This window comes from Ambystoma mexicanum, chromosome 11 (genome assembly GCF_040938575.1).
Source record: "Ambystoma mexicanum isolate Mex_15411 chromosome 11, UKY_AmexF1_1, whole genome shotgun sequence".
NCBI lineage: Eukaryota > Metazoa > Chordata > Amphibia > Caudata > Ambystomatidae > Ambystoma > Ambystoma mexicanum.
In genome coordinates this window covers 766,977,033-767,002,186 of record NC_090934.1, presented here as the reverse complement: position 1 = coordinate 767,002,186, position 25,154 = coordinate 766,977,033, and the positions used below count along the sequence as shown (strand labels likewise).

At 46.2% G+C, this 25,154-nt stretch overlaps 1 protein-coding gene across 4 annotated transcripts in view; it reads left to right on the top strand.

Moving 5' to 3' along the window:
- The window catches only part of ZNF143 (zinc finger protein 143), a 1,779,064-nt gene that overhangs the window by 521,800 nt on the left and 1,232,110 nt on the right, over nucleotides 1-25,154 (top strand). For all 4 annotated transcript variants that reach the window (XM_069623666.1, XM_069623668.1, XM_069623669.1 and 1 more), the window contains one exon: nucleotides 8,431-8,511. In XM_069623666.1, the coding sequence (XP_069479767.1) occupies nucleotides 8,431-8,511 (81 nt within the window). The remainder of the gene's footprint in view (nucleotides 1-8,430; nucleotides 8,512-25,154) is intronic.

Below are 25,154 nucleotides of genomic sequence, written 5' to 3'. Positions count from 1 at the left end.
AATAGTGGCCGCCAGAATACAGCCCTGTTTCAGACCTCTTGCTGTCGGGATTTTAGTGGTTAAATGCCCAGCTAAAGTAGTTCTCATCTGAATTGCAGTATTTGTATGGAGAAGCGCAATCAGTTTAATTAGTGAACCGGGGCAGCCCATTTTAATCAATTTACTAATTAAAAGATTTCTATCGATTTGAATCAAAGGCCTCTTTAAAATCCACGAAAGCTAAAAACAAGGACTGATTAAGGCATTCACACTTAGCTTTGATCGCATTGATTGCTGTGATATTTATTGCCGTGCCTTTACCAGCAACAAATCCAGTTTGAAATACATCGATATTACCAGAGGTTTCTATCCAAGCCCGCAAGTCTCTGAGAATCAACCGGGCAAAGATCTTGCCCGGTGTATCAAGGAGGGCAATCGGTCTATAATTTGAGGGGTCTTGTCTATTACCCTTCTTGAACACCGGGACAATAATAGAGAGAGACCATGATTTAGGCAATTGTTGAGTGCGCATGATTGTGGAGTAGAGTTGATATAAAATCTTTGCCCATAGGTTCGGATCTTGCTTCATCATGTAATTAGAGATCCCGTCTGGACCAGGGGCACGCGATCTACTAGATTTATTAATATAAAATAAAATGTCTGCTACTGAGAATTGCAAAGTAAAAACTCCTGGATCACACTGACTAAGTGGTGAAATTATAGGCTCAGGACAGGCTTACAAATTTGTGTAATGTTCGACCCATTGAGCCTCTGCTACCTCATTGATTTGTAATGAAATCTGCGTATTAAGGTTGGTCTTATTAATTAGTGCCCATATTTGCGCAGAGTTTTTTGATCCCATCTTTTGGAGCATACATTCTCCATCAGTTTGATAAAGAATAGATCGATGGGCCTTCATCCAATTTTTATGTTTTGTTTTCAATGATTTAAGAGCTTGCCATTTAACTTGGATAGGCAAAGCCAAAACTACCTTTTTTTTCCCTTCTAAACCGGGACTTTTGACGCTGTACTTCCCTGTCAAAAGAGTGCAAGGGAAAGTACTTTGCCTTTGCCTTTTTTGTTGTACCGAATGTATGCAATAAGTCACGATCCTCTCATACACAATTGTCTGTTCAAATACCCTGGCGAATATCGCCAAATTGTATTCAGTCCAGTGTAATCTATTCATACCTTTGTTTACTAATAGGGGGTGGTATGTATTATATATCTCCTTTTTTCCCTGTGAAGCCATACAGTGCCATTTCACATTCAATATGTTATGATCACTGTCCTCAGTGGGGATCACACAAAACAACTTAATATCAGAGAATAATTCACGATTAACATAAATGAAATCAATAATGGCACTGAAATGTCCTTTTTTCCATGTGTTCTGTGGCGGGCTATCGGCAGGGCATGAACCATTTAACATAACCAAGTTTTTTGTCTCAATAAAAGTGTTCCAGGAGACCAGTCTGCTATCCATACGTTTATGGGGGGCATCCAGACAGTGCAAATTTAAATCGCCCGCCAGTTAATAATCTCTAACCATAACTCTTCCAGATCTTTAAGAAATGTTTTGGTGGACATTGCAGCTGGATTCCAATATATATTTACTATCGCATATCTTTGTTCTCTTATTGTGATAATTATCAATTGAGTATATCGATTTGGCGCAGACTGGTGTTCTAGAAAAATTTCTGAGGACTTGTTTAAGGCCATAAGGAGACAGGACATGGGCCGACCTTTCACAGATCGTATTGCAGGGTTAAAAACTATTTCAAAGTTGTCCCACACTGGCCGCTCCGTGAGCCAAGTTTCTTGAAATAAAATAATATCATGCTGCGATAACTTATTGGAACCATTCCTCAATAAGTGCCCGAAGCCTCGAGTGTTCCAACTTATCATAGACAAAGATGACAGAGGATATTGAAAAGTAAGTTACGACTGCTTTGATACAAATTGAGATATTGGATGATAATTTTGGTTAATCGACTGAACACATAAACCCTGTCTCTGATTGGAGACATATGTCTGCGTTGATGGATTTTGCACCGCAGAAATGGGAGCTTGAGTTGTCACAGCAGTGAGAGGCTCGAACCCTAATTCATATATTTCTCGTTTAGCAAGCCACAAAGTGTTTAACATAACTTGTGAGGACACCCAAAACCGTGCAACAGAGAGATCATTATCGAAGATAAATTCCACCAAATCAATATCGGAGGATTGCAGATCGTCTAACGCAGGAATTTCAGCTAGTATTGCAAGTATACTAGAGCGATTTAAATCATACTTCACATAAGGTATATCTCTGCATCGGATGATCAATGGATATAGCGTTTGTTTGGGTGATATTTTCGAGTTTTTTGGTTGGTGGTAAAGACGAAAATCTATTAGAGTGCAACCAGTTTGTACCCAGTGAGTGGTTTTGTTGTTGTGGAAGTGTATCAGCCCTTGCAACAGGACCAGCTGGATAACGGCTCAGATCAGTTATTTGTGAATGCATAGTATGCTGGTCAACCTCTAACTTCGTATGTAATGTAGCATTTTTGTTCAAGTTGGTCATATATTCTTCCACCGCAGTTTTTATTACTTGTTGTATTGGCATTTCAGATGCACCAATAGTGAGTTGCTTGGTGGTGGGTGTATTATCAGAGTTAGTAGGAATTTTAAGGGGAGCAGACATTTTCTTTAAAGAGGAAAGCTCAGGAATCAGGGGCGTAATGAGTGACTGTGCCACATGATTCTTTTCTGTATGGACTGTTATATGGGGCATCTCCCGAATATTAGGATCCTTCAGCATCTCTGCTTGGGCATTCAAGGGTCTCTGTTTAGTCATATAGTAGTCGATCTCCTTTCTGATTTCATTCCGTCTGGCTTCAACATTCTTATCTAAGATCCTCTCAGGAGAACAAGGTGATGAAGCTGCAAGGGTAGCACCCTCTTTTACTTGTACCACCGCAAATTGGGGTACTAAAGAAAGTGAAGCTTGTGTATTCACCGCCCTATCATGTTCGGCGACCTCAACCAGCGCGTCTAGTGGGTCATAAGCTATTATGTCGACAGGGCAAGCCGTCGGATAGTTACTAGCTTTCTTAGCATTAGCCAAGGCGCTATATTTTTTTTGTACTGCTTCCGCAGCCATGGTGGTGTTCTTCCTGGGCAAGGATAGGGCTTTAATGAAGGCTTTATTTGCTGAGGTTGCTGTTTTTGTTTTATCTTTACCATTTTTTGTTTTTTTACAAACCAGGTTCTTTTTTGGCTTAAGTGTTATTTTGCGTGGCTTAGATCCATTAAGTTAGAATATGTTAAACACTTGTTTGTCTTCAGGAACTACAGGGTCTGACAAAGACCTGTCCTTCGGATTTTCAATGCCTTGGGGCAGAGAAAAATCGTCGTGAATTACATTCGGAAAAGCAGGTAAGGTCTTAAACTTTATAGCTTGTGATTGTGTAATAGGGTCGATAGGCGGCTTGTCAACAATTAGTGATTTGTCAAGGTTTGGATTTAGTTTTTTTCGGATATTCGTTTCTATACTATGTTTAAGCATTGCTTGCCAATGTAATAATTTCTCAATCATGTGCCTGCAGTTTTCGGTCAAGCGTTTCAAACAGCTTAAAAAGGGAAGAAATGGCCAAATTCATGGCATGCAACGTGGTCTCAATCAAAATGGACGGAGAAATGACTGAAGGCAAAATAGGGTCATCGGGTGGTCTAGCCGAGATGTCAGGGACGCGTCTGGGAGTGGGGGCAGCAAATGAAGCGACCAAACTATGTGCTGTATCTGAATGTATGAAAGAAACTTCGGGTAAAAGTTCGAGCTTAATTCAATTACTGCAGGCTGAGGATCCGATAAACCGCAGCAGCTTTCGATCAGGGGGAGTGGAGGGGGAGCATGACAGTCATGTAATGATGAACTACCCGCACCAGCAGGACCTGAAGAATTCTGACATAGTGTTTGAGGCTCTAGATTTCTGTTGGAATTGGTGTTGGACCCTGGGGATCCAGGTGCTTCACATATTACAGGCATAGGGTGAAGCTCTTTAAAAAGAGGGATTACGCCCTCTTTAATAAGAGTGTTATCAGAAACTCCCATGAAGTTTTTTACATTCGAGCCTTGGGCGCTCGTGGTGAACTTAAAACAAGGGTCAATTGGTTTACCAGTGAAGTCACAGGATAAGGGTTTAGACTCAAAAAAGAAACGTTTTATATCAGCTGGAGATGTATGTCTATTGTTGTTCGAGGCACTAGCAGGAGGATGCCTCCGGGGCGTACTGCCCATTTGTTTTCGCTTGTGTGCTTCGGCATTATCCTGAACCAAAATAGGCCTATTCAAAATTACACTTCTTAGGGTACGCATGTCACCTTATAGTAATACTATCACAGAGTATAAATACAAATAGATAAGAATTATGATTAGACAAATAGATACTAAAACAAGATAGATAAATGCTGCTTAAAAGAGAGGGTCCAAAAGTTGAGGAAAAGAAAAAAAAAAAGAATTTAAAAATGGAGAGTGGAACTGAATTCTTGCAAATGCGCCAAACAGTACCTTAGTTATTTGCTTGTGCTGATTTTACACATAAAATCATTAGCCGTCTAGGGAACGCCAGTTTTATAAAATGAGATTGTCTTAGTACATGGTAAGAGCTGGAAAAGAAAGTGTTCAAATGCAAAAATAGCAGAGTTGGCACAGATCCCAGCTTCACCCCTTAAGCAATGTGTGATCCTGGGCATCTGATTTAATCTTGTTCTGCCTAACCTCTCAGAATTGCCAGTCCCTAAACTTTTCAAAATTGTCAGCTCTTTAGAGTGATTTCCTTCTCCTGGTATGATCTTCATAAAAGCCTCACTCATGGTTTCACTGGCTAAAGAGTTGCTTCCACTATAGTAGTGAGCATTGATATATTGCACACCACAGGCACTTGTCCCCTTGATCTCTAATGGCAACACTATTTGAAAACCATGTCCCACTTCTAATCTCAGTCTGTCTGGATAGAGACACCTTCCTAGTAGCTTCTAATCTGCATTCACTATCCATGCTATGCTATGTGTAGCTTTCTCCTTCCTTACAATTGGTCTACTCTATCCATGCTTGAACAATGTTGTATTCTGAGGCATCTAATGTGAATTCTCTGCCTATTCTGGGTTACATGTACCTTTTACATACAGTCCTGCATTAATACTACAGGCTGTATTCCTTCCAGGATGCAATTGATATAAAGTCTCCTGTTTCTATACTAGAGAAGTAACCTCTTCGTAGATTTCTAATGTTGGCCTTCAAATGGGGACTTAAAGGGAGTAAACATGCTTATTTTGAATGCTGTGAGGCAGCATATCAACCTATGGGTTATGCTCACGGGGGAGGGGGGATATTAGATATACTTGATCCGTTAATTCCTTTGGTTTGGTGGAGGGGGAGAGGCAAAGATGTCCATGCCACAGGCCCCAAAAATGCTTAAGATGGCCCTATGCAAAGATCCCTGAGCCCTTTTGGAACTTTGTTGATTGTGCATCAGAACCTACAGCTTGGGGAAGAGCCCTTAGCTCTATTGGAACAGGGTGTTGTGACTTAAAGTTTAATGTTTGAAGCTTGGGGAAGGGGAGCCCCAGGATCTTGAGAATATTGTCCTTTGAAACTGTATTCCGAACTTGGGAAAGGGAGCTAGAGACTGCTCCAGGTGTTTCCTTTGAATACTATTTTGAGTTAGAATATCCCTACATTACTTTGAAGTATTGAATGTGTAACACAGACAAGTGTTTGTTTTGGAGTTTTAGACATCGATGTTCCTTTGTTTCTTTAGGTAGGCCAATCCCCACCATAGCTATAGAGCAAGTTAGGCGTTACACCCATCCTGACATTTTTAATAAAGATTTTCAAAACTGTTGTGTTGTCTGTCATCTCTTGATAATATGCATGTCTCACAGTTTATATAAAAGTAACCAAAAATCCCATGTGTAAAAAGTTATGGTGATACAAAAGCATTCCCATTGCACTGCGCTGTAAGGTGCTGTGTGCAATGTAAAAATACAAGAATTCAAAAGGTAAACAAGTTTTCCCAGTACTGATAGTTTGAAGGACTAGTCGGTTTCGGTATTGTACAAAAACACTGCATCTAAACGGTCGCATGAACAAAAAGTTATAAAAATGCTAAAATACTTTGAACTTTTGGTGGTAGCATTGCAGGTAAGTAAAAAAAAAAAAAAAGTGCGGGGTGTTGCGGGGGACACCCCGGCAGCACAACCGCGAAAAAAAAAAGAAACAAAACTGGGGTTTACAGTATAGCGAGAAAAAAAATAAAGAAAAGGACCCTGCGGCGCTGGTTCCCGATCGTGAAAGGGAACTTGCGCCGCAGGGACTCAGCACGAATAAAAAGGTAAGTGGGGTTTGTTTATGGTGGGGGTGTGTTGAGGGTGCCGGTGGGGAGGTGTGTCATGGGTGTGTTGTGGGTGTGGGTATGTACGTGTGTTCGCATGAGAAAGGTGCAAACATTTGGTGGTTCGCACCTTTCTCATGCGAACTTTCTGGCCGCGGCAAAATCAGCCGTGGTCGGATCACATAGATCCGTCGGTTTCCCCCATAACGATACTTCCCTTCAAAAAGTCAGGACAGGATCAAAAACAGAGGGAGTTTCATATGAGAATATGGAGGGAAAGTTGCAAAAAATAAAATCTTTCCCAACACAGGGGCTGGGGCTAGTTGCTTCCACTGATCAAAGCACCAACAAGGGTCTTCTTGAAATCAGGACAGGGGTGGAGGGCTTCCCTGGAGTCGATACTGGTCAGCTTCATGGATCGTCCTCGGGTTGTCAGCGGGCTACCCTTTGTAGAAATCTTGGCTGCAACAAAGATCTGTCGAATAGCTGCAGAACCCCTCTTTTTATCCAAGATTTGGGCTGGGAGTATGCCCAAGCCCACCAATTGTAATGGTCTGCACCATTCAAACATGCAGTGGATATCCAATCATGGACAGCGACTGGCTGCATTAACTGCCCAGCAACAAACATTCAGATACCAGGGATGTGGATTGGGACTAGACCGTACCATCCCCGTCTTCTCGCCACACACGCACACACAAACTGCTAGCAAAAGCCACAGGTTTCCCAAGGAAAGGTAATTTCATATAAAACATTTCCTGACCGAAGAAGACAAGAAGAAGGCCAAAGAACAATATGTCCAAAGTACAAGCGCAAAACCTTGTGGCACAGCCATTTTAGGGTGCTAGCCACCTTTAGTAGCCGTTTGCTGTAAATGCAAAAGTGCATGAGTAAAATGTTCCAAAAAGGGTACAAATATCACTGCTGTCATCAGCTTGTCTTGGGCATCTTGTAAAAGTAACAATATTCAAAGTATCCTAACTGCATTTCACTGCAAGGTGGTGTGTGCAATTGTAACAATACAAGAAATTCACAAAGAGAGACATTTTCATTACACGATCGGTGGTATCTTGGAAGTAAATCTGCTGAGATACCACCAAACAATATTACCGTTACCACCACTTGGTCCTGTGAAATTACAGCCGGATTACAAGTGGTGGTAGGCAGTGTTAGTCCTCATTAATTGGAGACCATAGGACTCCATGGGGGAGTTTGGTGGTAATACCACTGGCAGTAATATCGCCGATTTGGCTGGTAAAGCAGAGGAATTTACCTCCAGCTCCATAAGAATGAGCAAACAGGCAAGGAAAGTAAAGCAGAAGGCTTTAGCTACCTCCAAACGGTTCAAAAGAAGCAAATGGAAAGGGTGCTCCATAGAAGTCTATGGGACGAAAGTAGCAAAAAAGAACATCTTTCCTAATGCTTTCCTTAAAATAGCTTGGCCTTTGCTTTTGGGTGAGAGTGCTCAACCATTAAGTTAGGTGGTTACAAAGCTCTCACCAGTGAGTTGTGCAAAAATCTTCCTGACACTCTAAATGTTTTTAAGCATTAATTATCCATTATCCGATTCTCAGTCATGCCCAGTTTGTTCACTACATACACCATTATGCGGTGCTCCCGTTTACAGAGCCGATTATCTTTTTTCTAATGCTCTTGGTTGGTTGTGAACCACATTGAATACTGTAATTGTACTGGAAAATCTCTAATGTTTCAGCTTAACTTAAATTTGAGAGCCCTGTTATCAGTTTTAAGCGGGCACAAAATGGCTTGCAGTTTTTTTACTGTCATTTATTTGGGATTCAAACGTTGCTTAAAATAACAGGTGCCTCTCAGTTTGTCTTCCTTACATCATTCAGCATCCAACTTGTGATCATCAGAATCAGGTGATGGTAGGCACACGCCACCACTATCTAAGACTAACTTGTAATGAAACTGCACAGAATTATGTAACTTTTACTACTTAACCACCCCCCGGAGATGGATGGTTGTGTTCCAGCTTGGTTGCTCACTGATAATCTTAAAACAAATAGGGTAAATACAGCATGTGATGATTTCTCCGTTTTTGTTTAAATAGTGGAAAATATGCGATTGGAAGATGGACAAGCAGTTCAACTGGAGGATGGAACTACTGCATACATTCATCACACTTCCAAAGGTATATTATTGGTTTAACTCCTAAAGTCATCTTCTGTATGTATCAGTTAATGCTAGAAAATGCTGAATAGCAGCCCCCATAAGGGGTGTGTAATTCCAATAGCCCCACTCCTAGGACAAGTTGTTTGTTGTGTCGAGGAAAAGAAGATTTCATAAACATATTGTCCCCTGGGCAAGAAGACAGTAGGTAAAGTCTGTGTAGGTTGTTATGACTTTCAAAACACTCTTTGAACTATTGTGGACCTGTGAGCATCATGGCTGCCAAGTGTTTGTTGGTGAACCGGCTGCAACTCTGTGTTGGAAGATATGTAGTTGGGGAATTCTATTGCCAGAGTTGGTGGTATCGTCAAAGGTCTCCAACTTTCAAAATTGCAATGTCTCCTTTAACGTTAAAATGTTGGCCCAACTACAGTTGCCCGTTAAAATGCATGGAACTGAAATCTGATCTTGGACAGACAGCAGGAAAAGGCCTGTTTTGGGCCTTAGAACGGGTGTATAGTTCTGGCTCATATAAAGAACTTTCAGTGGGGGCATTTTTAATACTGAGAGAAGTGGCCAATGAACAGCGTGCCAATGAGAAAGGATGAATGTAGGTTTGACCTGGAGTGACCAAATCTGAGAGAAGGGATATAGACTTGTCACAGAATACTGGCACTGAGTAGATGATTCTAGCGACAACAAGAACGCTTGTTGTGCACGTAAACATGCTGCAGTTTGCTTAGAGAATTCATGCATCAGGTTAGTTTTTGAATTAACTGCATCTTCTGCAGTAGTGGTCTAATAAGTGGTAATAATGTGAAGCTTCTTTCATCCTTGTGCAGACACATCCTTCACTTTTCAGCTGCTAGATTAGTGTATCATTCTCAGTTTTAGCACTATGGATCAAACCTCCTAACTTGACCATAAGCCCTTGAAGCTCAACGTGCCTCTTCCTTACTCTTCCCACATCCACCAAAGTGAAGCGAGCATGAAACCTTCTAATATCTTCCAACTGCTGATGATTGTATGCATATACTAAAACGTTTGCTCTGGGAAATCCGTTTGGTTATTTTAGTAATTGTAAAATAATTAATGTATTTCTTCTGTTTTCCTCAGCAAAGCTTAAGTACTTAATTTTGCTGTTCAAGTCATATATACATTTATTCAGCCTATGTTAGTCCCTACTTTATTATTTTTTTTAATTTACATTTTTTCCCCCAATAAGTTTTTATTTGCATTTTTAAACAACATAACATCTTTCAGCATGCAGTCCCCCTCCCCCTGATCCGGATGCTGTCCTTGTACTAGAGCTGCTCGTCGGGGCGTTCCAACATGGACATTGATGTCTCTTTTGGGCCTCCCTTTGTGTTGCTCCACACGTGGGTGTCTTTTATAGGTCGCCTTCACCCAGTCATTCTGTTATTCCCAGGAGACCCATGGACCTGGGGCAGCATGCACAGCGTGCTCTGTCCCTTAAGTATCTCAGTAGGCTTGACCAGTCCGTTCTGAACCTGTTGTGTTCTCCTTGTATCAAGTATGTGAGCCATTCCATGGCAACAATTGATGACATTTTTGTCACCCATTCATGATCTTGTGAAAGGTCTCTTGACTTACATTTACGTGCCAGCACCTGCACGTGCCAGCCAAGCTGCAAACTCTATGATATAGAGTTTGCAGCTTGGCTTTGATTTAATGCCTTCCAAGACCCTGTTGAGTTCAAACATTTCTAGTCCCCTGTTCCCACCAAACTTGATTCCCAGGACTTGCTCTATTGCCTCTCGTACCCATTTCCAGTAGTTGTCTATTTTTGGGCAGTCCCACCAGATGTGACTCCAGGTGCCCTGCCCTCCACACTCCCTCCAGCAAAGTTGTGAGGTCCCTGGGTACATTCTATGCAACCTGACTGGCGTCGGGTGCCACTGGAGCATTAGTTTCAGCCAAGTCTCTCGGATCTCGAGCGATCGAGATAATTTGGGCATCTGTGCACATAGTTTCTTCCACTCCGTCTCTTCAATTGTGCATCCTGTCTCTATTTCCCATTTTTCCATGTAGGCTCTTGTTGGGTGGGGGGGCTCTCCCTCCTTAATGTGTTTGGATATGGATGTGACGACTCTCCTGTCTCCAGGATCTGTATTTAGGTACCTTTCAAAGGTGGTTTTAATTTATTTTTTTTGTCATTTTTCACAATGCAAGATGGAAAGAAGCAAAAAAACACCTCATCAAAACAAAGAATACAGTATCAGCAACAAAAACTTCCTGACACAAATTAACCTCGAAAAACATCATGTGCGACGCAGAAGAAAATAAATTGAAATATAGACATTAGGCAAGGTAACCATCATATCCAAAATTACACCGCCCATTGCTATACAATGAATTCCACCCTTCACAGGAAAGGTCCTAATCCCACCCCCTCTGGGCTACTCCTTCCAACAAAAACATCACCATATTCCTGACATTAAAGGACCTCAAAGGGGCATAAACCATGTACGGAATTCACTCCATTCCATTTCCAGTTCCACACTATGTCAATGAATGGCTGCCGTAATCCTTTCCATTGCATACATATTTTTTGCCGTGTTGACCCACTCCATTTTCCCAGGTAACGATATCCTCTTCCAATGCATGGCCAAGCATGTCGTCGCCGCCAACAATAATCAGTGTGCTCGGTGTGATAAACACTGATATTCCCCCTCAACTTCTTCCAGACCAAACAGCACAAGTAACAGCATTCGTTCCTGAGTTACGCCATCCATCTACTTTATCCATGCAAGCACTTCATCCCAAAAAACATGCAGCCTATCGCACCCCCACCACATATGCAAATAATCTGCCCTCACACCACTCTTGTGCCAACAAAGTGGACTCACCGCCTCAAACATTTTAGAAAGACATAACGGGTCATACTGCCATTGATGCAGTAGCTTAATTGTGTGGAGTTTGTACTGGTGGGTAATCAAGACCTTAAATGCGGGAAGATTGTATTGGCAGGCAATCAAGACCTTAAATGCCCTGCAACACAATTTTTCCCATAATGACCCATCCAATCCTAGGCCCAGGTCTATTTCCCACCTACCCCAAAGTTTATCAGTGCTCCCTTTTCCTGCCTCAACCATGGCACCATACAGCAGAGAGATCAAAACCTTCATCTCTGTTCGAGAGTCGAGAACTTTTGAATGGATTGTGTCCTCCCACTTATTCCTCATCTTTGACACTTTTGTCCAGCTTCAGCTGCTTCGGAAAAAATGTTCAGCAGAGGGCGCTGTGCGTCGATGGCATCGAGTCGATGTCCCTTGAAGGCCTCCATCAAGGATGATGTCATTGAAGGCATATATAGCACGCTGTTGTAAGTAGCGTCACGAGAACGCTGCGTACCTGTTCGTCCGGTTGGGTTCCTTGGTGATGAGGCCAGACTGTCAGATGATCCGGATAGACGTGACTGATGAAACCAGCCCAACACCAGCCCGAATGGAACCGGATTGGAGATGAGCCGGCTCCCAACGCCACGGGTTGGCTCACCCCTGAATTGAGTGGCGTCAGGACAGTGCAAGCACTGGCAGGGGGAGCCTCTGAGTAGATGGTCCGGGGTCCTTAGTGGGATTCCGACGGAAGGCAGGTCCGAGGACTGGAAGCAGTACGGTCCCTCCAGGGACGAAGACAAGGAACAGGAAGAGCAGGCTGGTAAGGAGAGGAGCACGGAACTAGTGGGGTAGACTCAGAGCGAATAACAAACAGGAAGGACTGAACTGGGACCAGAACCAAGGAGGGCGAGCGGAACCTCTGGAGCAGGAAGGAAGGAGGGAGGGAGATGGAGCGAGACAGGAGAAAGTGGAAGGCAGGGTTCCCCAGGCAGAACTAGGGAAGGTGGAAGGCAAGGGTTCCCCAGGCAGGAATAGGGAAGGTGGAAGGCAAGGGTTCCCCAGGCAGAACTAGGGAAGGTGGAAGGCAACGGGAATACAATGCAAGGCAGCAAAGACACGATCCAGAACAAACCGCGTTGAGACGCGGTTTGGAAAAGGATCAGGGCTCCTTAAATAGGCCCACCAGCACCTGGGAGGCTTGCAACGCAAGCCGTGCCGTCTCCCAGGCATCGGACACCCCACAACGAGGCTTGAGCCGCATACCCTCCAGAATCGAGCATCCTGCGCACTGCGCATGCGCGAAGAGCGGAGAGCGGGCGCCCGCGCATGCGCAAAGTAGTGCGCGTAGGAAACCCGGAAGCGCCTGGGACCCAGGACACCCCCGGACCCCGAAGCCGAAAACGAGGATACAGCCTCCAGGACGGGGAGCGCCGTAGCGGGTAAGGAGACCCCAGGACGGGCGGCGTGACACTATGCCCCCTCCCAGAAAGGCCCGGGGCCCCAGGCTTCCAGGGAAAATGAAGAAAGTATTCACGAATAAGCCGGGGAGCGTGCACATTATAGTGCGGCTCCCAAGTGCGATCACAGGTGGGATAACCCTTCCAATCGATCAAGAATTGGAGCACACCCCGACGTATCCGCGAATCACAGACCTCCTGAACCTCAAACTCAGGAACCCCCCGTACCAGAACAGAGGAGGGCCGAGGACCAGAGCGTCGAAAGACATCCTTCACATAGGGCTTCAAAAGGGAGACATGGAAGACAGGGTGTATCCTCCAAGTGCGGGGCAGCACCAATCGAAAAGCCACCGAGGACAAACGCTTGGCAATCTTGAAAGGCCCATAGAACCGGGGTGCCAATTTAGTGGGCAGATTACGAATAGGTAGATTTTTGGAAGATAACCAAACCAGATCGCCCACCTGGAGATCGGGCTCCGTGGTTCGGCCCCTATCAGCCTGCTCCTTCATGCGCTCACGTGTCTCCGTAAGGGTTCTCCGGGCCAGGACATGTTGTTTCTGTATATTGAAGACCAAGTGATCCGCAGACGGAACAGAGCTGGGCACCATAGGTGAGAAAGGAACCAGCTTGGGATGTTGTCCAGCTGAACAAAAAAAAGGACTGATGCCGGTGGCAGCATGGGCCGCATTGTTATAGGAAACTTCCGCCAAGTCCAGGTACTTTAGCCAGTTTGACTGAGTGGCATTGGCATAGCAACGTAAGTATTGCTCCAGGGTTTGATTCGTCCTTTCGGTCTGACCGTTGGTGTGAGGGTGATAGCCTGAGCTCAAGGCTCTGTGGATACCTAGATGACTACACAACTGACGCCAGAAAGAAGAAAGAAATTGTGAACCACGATCAGAGATGATCTTCTCAGGGAGTCCATATAACCGATAAATGTCGTGTAGAAAAGCCAAAGCCATCTCGGAGGAAGTTGGGATCTTTATGAAGGGAATGAAATGTGCATATTTAGTGAAACAATCCACGACCACCATGACACAAGTGTGATCTGCAGAGGGCGGAAGCTCAACAATGAAGTCGGTGGCGATAGTATGCCAAGGGTAGGGAGGAGTTTCAGTAGGCTTAAGTAGTCCCAAAGGCTTTCTTCTGGGTGTCTTCGTCTGGGCACAGATAGGACAACTTTCCACATATGACTTTACTTCTTTGGCCCATCCAGGCCACCAGAATTGTCTGGAGATCAACTCCTGAGTGGCCTTGATACCACGATGACCAGCTACTTGAGAATCGTGAAAACCATGGAGAATGTCCAAGCGAAGGGCAGCCGAAGGTATGTATAATCGATTCAGGAAGAACAAAAAACCGTCGCGTTCGCAGATCTGGGGTTTCTTCAGCAGATCGACACGTCCCGGATCCCTCAAGGTCTCTTGAATGATCTTCTGGAGATGCGGAGCTAAGGTTAGTAGAAAGTGTTTGGGAGATATCATAGGCGTGTCCAAACCGGTTCCCACTTCTTCCTTGTCCAAGGATCGAGATAAGGCATCTGCCTTCTGGTTCTGGGAGCTAGGAATGTATGTGATTGTAAAATCAAAGTGAGAGAAGAAGAAGGCCCATCGGGCTTGGCGAGCAGTGCGACACTGCAGTGTTCGTAGGAACTGCAAGTTGCGATGGTCGGTACGAACTTCTACAGGGAAACGACCACCGAGTAAATGATGTCTCCATTCTTCAAACGCCGTCTTGATGGCCAAAAGTTCTTTTTCAATGACTGCATAGTTCAACTCACTAGAGGTGAGTTTCCGAGAGTAATAGGCCACAGGATGTTCATCGCCAGATGCAGGATGTTTTTGCAGTAGGACCGCTCCAACAGCGAAGTTGGAGGCATCTGCTTCGATGACATACGGCATCTCATCGTTAGGATGACGCAAAACAGGAGCTGTACTAAACGCTGTCTTCAAGCACTCAAAGGCTGTCGAAGCCTCTTGATCCCAAAGGAAAGGTATCTTAACACTGGTCAGACGTGTCAATGGGGCCGTGACCTGTGAAAACTGCGGAATAAAGCGCCAATAAAAATTGGCGAACCCCAAAAACCGCTGAAGGGACTTCACGTCATGTGGTTGTTTCCAGTTCTGAATAGCCTTCACTTTGCCCGAATCCATGTGTATACCTGCATTGCTGATTACGTATCCCAGGAACTCCATGCTATTTCGGTGAAACGAGCATTTTTCGGCTTTGGCGTACAGGTGATTACGTGACAGACGCAAAAGTACTTCACGGACATGCGAGACATGTTCCTTCAGATCGTCCGAGAAGATCAAGATGTCGTCTAGGTAAACCCAGACCGAGATGCCAACCAGATCGCCAAACACGTTGTCCATAAACCGTTGGAAGACGGCTGGAGCATTACACAACCCGAAGGGCATTACCCTGTATTCGTAGTGCCCAAAGGGTGTTTTAAATGCCGTCTTCCACTCGTCGCCTTCCTTGATTCTAACCATGTGGTAGGCTCCCCGGAGATCCAACTTAGTGAAGATCTTGGCAGAACGTAAGGACTCCATGATGTTCCGAATCAAAGGTAATGGGTACCTGTCCTTGAGTGTTATGTCATTCAATTGACGGTAATCGATACAGGGCCGCTGGGTCCCCTCTTTCTTTTTGACAAAGAACAACGGAAAACCGGCGGAGGACTTGGAGGGTACGATGTAACCCTTCTTAGAACAATCATCCAGATAATCACGGAGTACTTGTTTTTCAGACTGAGTTAAAGAGTATAACTTCCCATGAGGAATCACAGCACCAGGGATCAGGTCTATGGGACAGTCAAATGTCCGATGAGGAGGAAGAGGTATTTCACCGGGTTCCGAAAACACTGTACAAAGGTCGGCGTAAACATTCGGAATCTGGGACAGGGAACATAAGGCAGATGAGTCCTCTCCCGGGACTAAAGGGATCAAGGTTGTAGACTTCAAGGAGGTGTTGTGGCAGCAACATTCACGGCGGCAAAAGGCAGAAACAAATTTCAAAGTACGGGACTCCCAATCGATTGTAGGATTGTGTCGCAAAAGCCAAGGCAGTCCCAAAACCACAGGATAAGATGGTGACTTGATGACGTCGAGGGCTATCCTTTCTTCATGCCCCTTGACCTGTAACAGCATGCCAATGGTATGCAACCGAATGGGACCGGAAGCTAAGGGTGTACCATCGATGACCTCTACTGGTATAACCGTTCTTCTAGTAAATAAAGGCATACCAAGGTTGATGGCAAATGCCTCATCAATATAGTTTCCGGAAGCCCCGCAATCTAATAGACCCTGGACACCAATCGTTTTATCAAGCCACTTCAAAGTGATCTCTAGAATCATCAAGACGGCAGGCTGCATTGGAGGCAGTTGTGACCCAGGGCTGGAAAGGTCTGGAAGCAAGAAAGGACCTGTCGTAGCCTTTCCCTTAGACGACAGGTCTTCTAGTTTCCCCCTTTCTTGATAGGACGTAGAGGGCAGGTTCCCAGAAAATGTCCAGCGCCTCCACAATATAAACACAGTCGCCGACTTCTTCTGCGTTTCTTCTCCTCTTCCGATAATGGGCCCCTTACAGCTCCCAGTTGCATTGGTTCTTGGGTAGCATCCGAAGGTGCTGATATCCCAGTAGGAAAAGACAGTGGTCTGAAGTTTCCTTTCTCAAACCGTCGTCTCTCTCCTTTTCTCTCGGTCAACCTCTGGTCTATCCTCAGAACTTGTTCGATAAGTTTCTGTAGATCATCAGGTTCCGGTATGTGCAACAATTCATCTTTGTATTCCTCTCTTAATCCCCGGCGAAACAAGGTCTTTTGCGTTACCTCTGGCCATAAGGAGTCAGTTGCCAATTGACGGAAACGGCTGATGTAAGAGATGATGTCGGTATTAGCTTGTTGTAGATCCATCAGTTGGTTCTGTGCTGCTGAGGCCAGATTGGGGGATTGAAACACTTCCAAGAATGCTTTCTCAAAGGCTAAAAAATCATTCAGGATTGGGTTATTAGTAACGACCAAAGGAGTTGCCCAGGCAAGCGCGTTACCAGATAAGTTGCCCAATATGTATCCGATCTTGGCCTTGTCATTGGTAAAGTGAGATGAACGGAAGAGAAAGTGTATGCGGCAATGATTACAGAATTCACCCACACGGCGGGGATCTCCATCGAACTTGATGGGAGCTGTGTGAGCCATGGGACCTTCAGGTTGAGGAATGGCAGCAACGTTCTGTGTCACCATTTGGCGTAAGGCTACATTTTCCTGACGGAGTGCCGCCATCTCGGCACGAAGCGCTTGAAGCTCGTTACGAAGAGCCGGATCCTCTTCCATCGTAGAGTCCGAGGTGTCAGAAGACAGGCGTCTCAATCTGTTGTAAGTAGCGTCACGAGAACGCTGCGTACCTGTTCGTCCGGTTGGGTTCCTTGGTGATGAGGCCAGACTGTCAGATGATCCGGATAGACGTGACTGATGACGCGGGAAACCAGCCCAACACCAGCCCGAATGGAACCGGATTGGAGATGAGCCGGCTCCCAACGCCACGGGTTGGCTCACCCCTGAATTGAGTGGCGTCAGGACAGTGCAAGCACTGGCATCGGGAGCCTCTGAGTAGATGGTCCGGGGTCCTTAGTGGGATTCCGACGGAAGGCAGGTCCGAGGACTGGAAGCAGTACGGTCCCTCCAGGGACGAAGACAAGGAACAGGAAGAGCAGGCTGGTAAGGAGAGGAGCACGGAACTAGTGGGGTAGACTCAGAGCGAATAACAAACAGGAAGGACTGAACTGGGACCAGAACCAAGGAGGGCGAGCGGAACCTCTGGAGCAGGAAGGAAGGAGGGAGATGGAGCGAGACAGGAGAAAGTGGAAGGCAGGGTTCCCCAGGCAGAACTAGGGAAGGTGGAAGGCAAGGGTTCCCCAGGCAGGACTAGGGAAGGTGGAAGGCAAGGGTTCCCCAGGCAGAACTAGGGAAGGTGGAAGGCAACGGGAATACAATGCAAGGCAGCAAAGACACGATCCAGAACAAACCGCGTTGAGACGCGGTTTGGAAAAGGATCAGGGCTCCTTAAATAGGCCCACCAGCACCTGGGAGGTTTGCAACGCAAGCCGTGCCGTCTCCCAGGCATCGGACACCCCACAACGAGGCTTGAGCCGCATACCCTCCAGAATCGAGCATCCTGCGCACTGCGCATGCGCGAAGAGCGGAGAGCGGGCGCCCGCGCATGCGCAAAGTAGTGCACGTAGGAAACCCGGAAGCGCCCGGGACCCAGGACACCCCCGGACCCCGAAGCCGAAAACGAGGATACAGCCTCCAGGACGGGGAGCGCCGTAGCGGGTAAGGAGACCCCAGGACGGGCGGCGTGACACACGCGCAGTGACCGTTGGCCTCAGTTCTGTTTTTCTGCAGTAGCGATAGCTTCGAGCGGAATTCGGCGCACCTCACCCTGTGACGTTGTTACAAAATCCTCTTGAGTAAAATGTCTTCCTCATCGACGCCATCAACTCCGAAGTCCGACTTCAAGAAGTGCAGGGATTGTGGATCGAAAATGTCACTCACTGACCCGCACCGTATCTGCTTGTGGTGCCTCGAAGTGGACCACGACACCTCCGACTGTTCGAAATGCCAGTCCATGATGGGAAAAACCTTTAGGGAACGGAAGGGGAAGCTAAAGGTAGGAAACATCTCCAAGAAATCTATCCGATCTGCAAACCCTTCGACCGACGAGCCGAGAGGTGACTCTCCTCAGAGGAGAAGGACAATCGATCTAGGTCGAGGAGTGGCTCACACCCCTCTTCGTTCTCGAAGAAATCGAGAAGACACCATCGGACGTTTCCCCCAAAAGGGTTGCTTGCCCTACTAAAAAGTCCACTCTGCCGAGTGGGAGGCCTTCAGGGTTCAAATGTTAAAGATTTTTGATAAACAAAGCCATGCTCCTACCGAGCCTTCGAAAGAAGCCGGAAAGGAAAGGTCTCGTCCAAAAACCCAGGTGCCCTCGAGTCCGGGTAGAAGGCCTGATCTGCATCGGGAGCCCTCGAGGCCTCGATCCGAAAAGAAAAGTCAAGGTCGTCAACGCCATCGACACCTTTGATGCCGGAGGTGCCTTCGACGCTTGCCTGGCCCTCGATGCTGACATCGATGCTGAAGCCTTCGACGCCAGCTGCCACACACTTGCCAGCTACGCCGTCAGTGCCAAGCACCCCTCCTAAATCGGCACTGATAAAGATAATATCGACGACTTCATCGTCAAATCCTGTTAGTACAAAACCAGACCAAATACATGCTCCACTCCCTAAGAAAGAGTTCTTCAAATCTCTTACTTCAATTTTTGAAGAGGAAGAACATTCTGAAGATGATGAATCCCCATTTGGCTTGCAGTGCGGCACACCCAATGTACTAGAGAGTTTTATCTCTGAAGAGTCCAGAATGAAGGACCTTTATGACAACTTGCAAAGAACAAGTGGGGTAGATACCTTGCCTGAACTTGAGTTTGGAAAACCATTGCCCCATGACCAAGAAGACCTCACAGACATTCTCGACAAGGGTCCACAAACTGATCCTATTTTGCCTTTTCATGTGGCACTGCAAAAAAGGGTGGCTGGGAACTGGGAGACTCCAGAATCTAATCCGGCAGTGGACAAGAACTTGACAAAAAAATACTGCCCTTGCAGTAGTAACCCCCGACAAAACACCCCCCTCCAGAGAGTCTGGTGGTACAGGCAGCATACCCTACCATCCCTCCTGATAGGGACGACAAGATGGATGTGCGAGCAAGGTATTTTCTGCAGGGAGCATGGCACTAAAATCTGCCAACTCCACTTGTGCCCTTGCAAAGTTTTCGTATACTGTATGGGACTGTATCTCCATGGTGGCAGAGCACATTCCCGAAGGGGATGAAAGGGACGGCTTCTTAGCCATTGTTAAGGACAGCAAAGAGGCCATGTGCGAGTCCCTTCAATCAGGATTGGATTCTGCGGATAGCATCAGCAGATCCATGGCTACCAGCACCGTTATTCGCAGATTTGTGTGGTTGAGGAAGTCAGCTTTTGCACCTGATGTGCAATCTAGTCTTCTCAACATGCCTTTTTATGGGTCTCATCTTTTTGGCAACAAGGCTGACGAGAGCCTTGAGAAGTTGCAGCCTTTTCGTCCTGGTGGGCATTCTTGGAGGGGTAGATATTGTCGCTACTACTCCTCAGTTGTAAGGGCAAGAGGAATGGCCAGTCAAAGAGGCCAGAGAAGATTTCCTCGTGGTGGACGAGGTAGAGGTGCAAAGCAAGCTCAAGCAGCAGCCTCCTTGCCATCGGCTTCTGCATCAGCTACTGCAAACCCACTCTGAGGTCTTCAGTCACAGCTCACCTGTGGGGGGCAGACTGTCTCAGCATCTAGAAGAATGGCGAGACATTACTTCAGATGATTGGGATCTGGAAACCGTAGCCCACGGTTACTGCCTTCTTTTTATAAAGAAACCTCAGAACAATCTACCGGGAACCGCTCATTGAGGAGTCCTGATCCGCTCCTTGTGCAGGAGATTTTAACCCTGCTAGAGAAAGTTGCTATAGAACCAGGGTCTGTAACAGAGATGAACAAGGGATGGTACTCCCCATATTCTTTGATACCCAAGAAGGACGGAGGACTGAGATCCATCTTGGACTTAAGATACTTGAACAAGTTCCGAAAGGAAGAACAGGTCCAAAATGGTCACACGTTCTCAGATCCTTCAGGCCCTCCAAACCCAGGATTGGTTGGTGTCATTGGCCCTTCAGGATGCTTATTTTCATGTGCCAATCCATATCAAGCACAGAAAATACTGAGGTTCGCAGTTGTCGGTTCTCATTATCAATTTTGCGTTCTTCCATTCGGGCTGACCTCCGCCCCAAGGGTTTTCACCAAACTGATGGCGGTGGTGGCAGCGAGTCTCGGCAGAGGGGGGATTCACGTCTACCTCTACCTGGACGATTGGCTGATCAGGGCGTTTTCTTCCCAGAACTAGCCCGGGACCATCTCAACATCACCTGCCACTCTCTTCACAGACTGGGCTTCTCCCTCAATTACAAGAAGTCCCATATGACACCTTCCCAAAAGCTCCAATACATTGGAGCAGTGCTAGATACATCCTTGGGAAAGAGCTCGCCACCCGAGGTGAGGGCTCAAGACATTCGTCAGATGGTGACCAAATTTCAGAATGCCCACAGTCCGGCCTTCGATTTTGAGGTTGCTCAGCTTTATGGCATCCTGCATTTTTCTGGTGCCAGAGGCTCGCCTGAGAATGAGATCCCTTCAGTGGGCTCCAAGAACTCAATGGTCCCAGTTCTCAGGAAAGATGTTGGACCAACTTCAGATTCCAAACAGGGTCTCACAGGATCTTCTATGGTGGGCCTGCGAGGACAATATTCTGAAGGGAGAACTCTTTTGGCAACCATGTCCAGAGATTGCAGTAGTGACGGATGCCTCACTCACGGGGTGGGGAGCCCATGCCAACGATCTGACAGTCCACGGTTGTTGGTCTCCATCAGAGTCCAAAATACATTTCAATCTGTTGAACCTGAGGGCATTCAGACTAGCGCCGAAGGCCTTCCTGCTCTCTGTCCGGGGAAAGAATGTCCTGATAATGATGGACAACAGAGTGACCATGCACTACCTCAACGGAAGACGAGGCGTAAGGTCATTACTACTGTGCAGAGAGGCAATGCTGTTCTGGTACTTGGCAATTCAAGAAGGAATCTCCCTATCAGCAGTTCACCTAGCCGGGGAGGAGAACACGTTGGCGGACACTCTGAGCAGGTAGAGCACAGTCTCCCACGAGTGGGAACTAGCCCAGGAAGATCTTCACCCTTTGGGGAACCCCTCAAGTAGATCCGTTAGCGACCGAGGTCAACCGAAAGTGTGAAAGATATTGCTCAAGGGAATTTCCTCCAAGAGGAGCTATAGGAGAACCGTTCGTAGTGGACTGGGAGTTTCCACTCCTGTACGCGTTTCCTCCAGTCTCCGTCATGCCTCAGGTAATCAGGAGGTTGAGAAGGTTCGGGAAACCTATGATCCTAATTTCCCCAGATTGGGCCAGGAGGTCGTCATACCTGGACCTTCTGGACATGTCCATCTGTCCTGCGATGCGTCTTCCACAAACAGAGGACCTTCTCTCGCGAGAGGGAGGTCTGGTCCTCCATCCCGAGGTCAAGACTCTCAACCTTCACGCTTGGTATCTGAAAGGCTGAGATAGAAGGATTGGGAACTCCCGGATGATGTAATGGAGGTGTTGCTTTCGGCCAGAAGACCAGCAACAAAGTCTTTGTACTGTTGGAATAGGTTTTGCAACTGGTGCAAGGAAAGGAATGTTGATCCTTTTCTATGTAAAACTCTGGATGTTTTATCCTTTCTTCTATCCTCCGCTGATCTGGCCTCCATATTGGTACCATTAAAGGCTACTTGGCGGTGCTGTCCATTTTTAAGCACTCGTCAGAGGAATGTTCCTATTTCAAAAATCCACTGGTAGCTCAATTCACTAAACATTGTTCCCTGGATTATTCCCTTGGCCAGGATGGTTCTTTTGGCAAGGCAGTCCTTCATTCTATCCATGAAAATGTATGAATTCCAATTCTACTCCCTCCCCCAAACCTAACACTGCTTTGTGGGTGTGTCAAAGATGAGGAATACGTGGGAGGACACAATCCAAATCGAAGAACAAGTGACTTACCCCATGTAACGCTCTTTCGACTGGATGTTCCTCCCACATATTCCTCATCGCCCTCCCATCCTACCCCTCTGTAGAATTTCCCGTGCTATTACAGCTTCCGTTCCATCAAGGCTGAGTACGGTCACTCTCGTGTTTTACGGGTAGCTGTGCTGCAAGAGGAGGGAAAAACAGAACTGAGGCCAACGGGCGCTGCGCGTGCTATATATGCCTTCGATGACATCATTCTCGACTGAGGCCTTCGAGGGACATCGACTCGACACCATTGAGGCACACAGCACCCTCTGCCAAATTTATTTTTCCAAAGCAGCTGAAGCTGGACAACAAGTGTCAAAGATGAGGAATACGTGGGAGGAACATCCAGTCGAAATAACGTTACCAGGGGTAAGTAACTTGTTCTTCTCCATCGGAGTGAGATCCCTCTGCACCTGCGCCTTCCAAACTTTGTCCCTAATCGCCCCCTTCAGTTGCAGACACGAAAACACAGACAAGTTCCCAATTCCCAGAGCCTCTTTGCATTCCAATATAGGGATGAACTGCCCATTCTTCCATTACTGACCAACCCTTATCAAGTCCGCGTTTAACCAACTCTGAAACCTCTCCAAATTCGAGATCTGCTCCCTCATCCCCAGGGCCTACAGATGTTTCAACTGGGCGGGCCAAGTCCTAACACCTTGCAACTCGGCTCCCTTACGCCAAATATTACAAATGATGCCTTGTATAGAATGCTCCCTTATCCTATGCGGAATCCGATCCCTTGGTGCTGTGATGAATCCTGCAGAGTCATCACTGAACCCCGGCCTAAAATCTCCTCTCATGTGGCCAAGGCAAGGCAGCCGCTACCTGATCCTAACCCTGGGGGTGGCATCCTGAGGGAGGATCACATGGGAGGAGATGGCTGTCGGGGGCGGAGGGGGGATGACTCCCTTGGGAGGGACACGGTATTTTTCCTCTTAAGAGGATCTTGTATTTCCCAAATATCTAATGGCATGCTGTCACTGAACATATTCCTCCCATGTGAAAACCCATATAACATTTTATGAAAAATCACTTGAACAGAATAGGTTTGGTAACTTGGGCATTCATGAGGCAAATGTGCCATCCTCTAATTATCATGATTCTGTCTTAGGTAGAAGTTATAACCCCATTGTCAAATCACATATCATTCTTACTAACTCGAACTTTCAGTTCACAAATCCATCAGAACTGACATGACATGACAGACTCAAAACCACTATGGACATAAAGATCCATAATGCCTGTGGTACTGCGACGAGGAAGAGGGACAAAGAGTTCATGAGGATCAAAATTGCTACTAAAAAGACCATGCAATCTAATTGTTGGAATCCAGGTTACCTAAGTGGGACATTTAAATGTGAAAATGACCCACAGCTGAGGAAGGGAGTAGCAGAGGCAGAAGCATTCAGGAGAGAGGCCGGTAATGTTGGTAAGGTAACGGACGGCCGAAAAGCGGTTGGAGCTGAAGCAGAAGTGAGAGTGCCGGCAGAAGCTAACTTGGGAAGAAAAGGTGTGCGATTTTACAGAGTACGGGTAGAATGGCTAAGGGCCGCCCCTGTGGGCAGTCGTGGTGGGGGTCAAAATGCAGTCACAAGAAAATAGAGTCCACTCTGCAAACATTGCCATTCAATGTCCAATGTAAAATAGTTTTTGGGAAGCAAACGTGCATAATGTCATGTGTAGTATCTCAAATATAAGCATAGAGAACTTTTACATGAAATTATAAAACTTGAAATGTGATTCATAAAAAATCATATGCCTTTATTTTATATACAATTTTAGAAAGTTAGTGGTGTAAAACATAAATAATGAATGTACAAATTTCGCAAACAGAAATGGAATAAAATATGATAGAAAACAATTATTCAAAGTGTAGAATAACGCAAAGAAGAAAAAATACATTAATGTATCTTGTTCTGTGATTCAAGAAAGTGTGAGTGTTCACATTCAGAAGTATTGCTTGATATCTCTATTTAACACGATATACAAATATTCATGTGTAAGTAATAATCTTGGTTTTGAAATCGTGCCCCAATTCATGTATGCTGGCCACAATAACACGTTTCGGCGGGCCAATCGTTTGGCATTCGATAACGCCTTTCTCAGGGCAATGAAAAGAAACCCTAGGGGGAAGCAGACAAAATCTGGTTCAAATAGTATTTTTGCAGATAACGCTCAGCACGAAGCAGTCGTGGACGACATCGGGGGAAAGAAGTCCAACTGTGCAAGAGACTGTGCTGGAGGATGCAGAGACCCGACAGAGCTTGTGTAGCTCCAGAGAAGGGATGTGCATGCAGCAGCAGTTCCAGGCGAGCTGTCAATGGTATTGACGGACTGGAGAGGGGCCGCCTCAGAAGCAAGGAGTGACGCAGAGAAGCCGAAGGAAGCCAGCGAGTTGGCCTAAAGAACTAAAAAACAAGGTAACCCGGGGCACTCCGGGCAGACCATTTATCCATAGCAGACTATTTTGAATACCGAATAAGTAGAACAAAAGGGTAACACAGGCACAATTCTCCTTTTTATGAGATATCAACTTGGGGAAATCTGTAACCCTCATTGCCAACAGCCAAGTGGCCATAAAGAAGTAGTAAAAGGTCAGCACAGGTGCAATTCTCCTTTCATGAGAAATCAGCTTGGGAAACCTG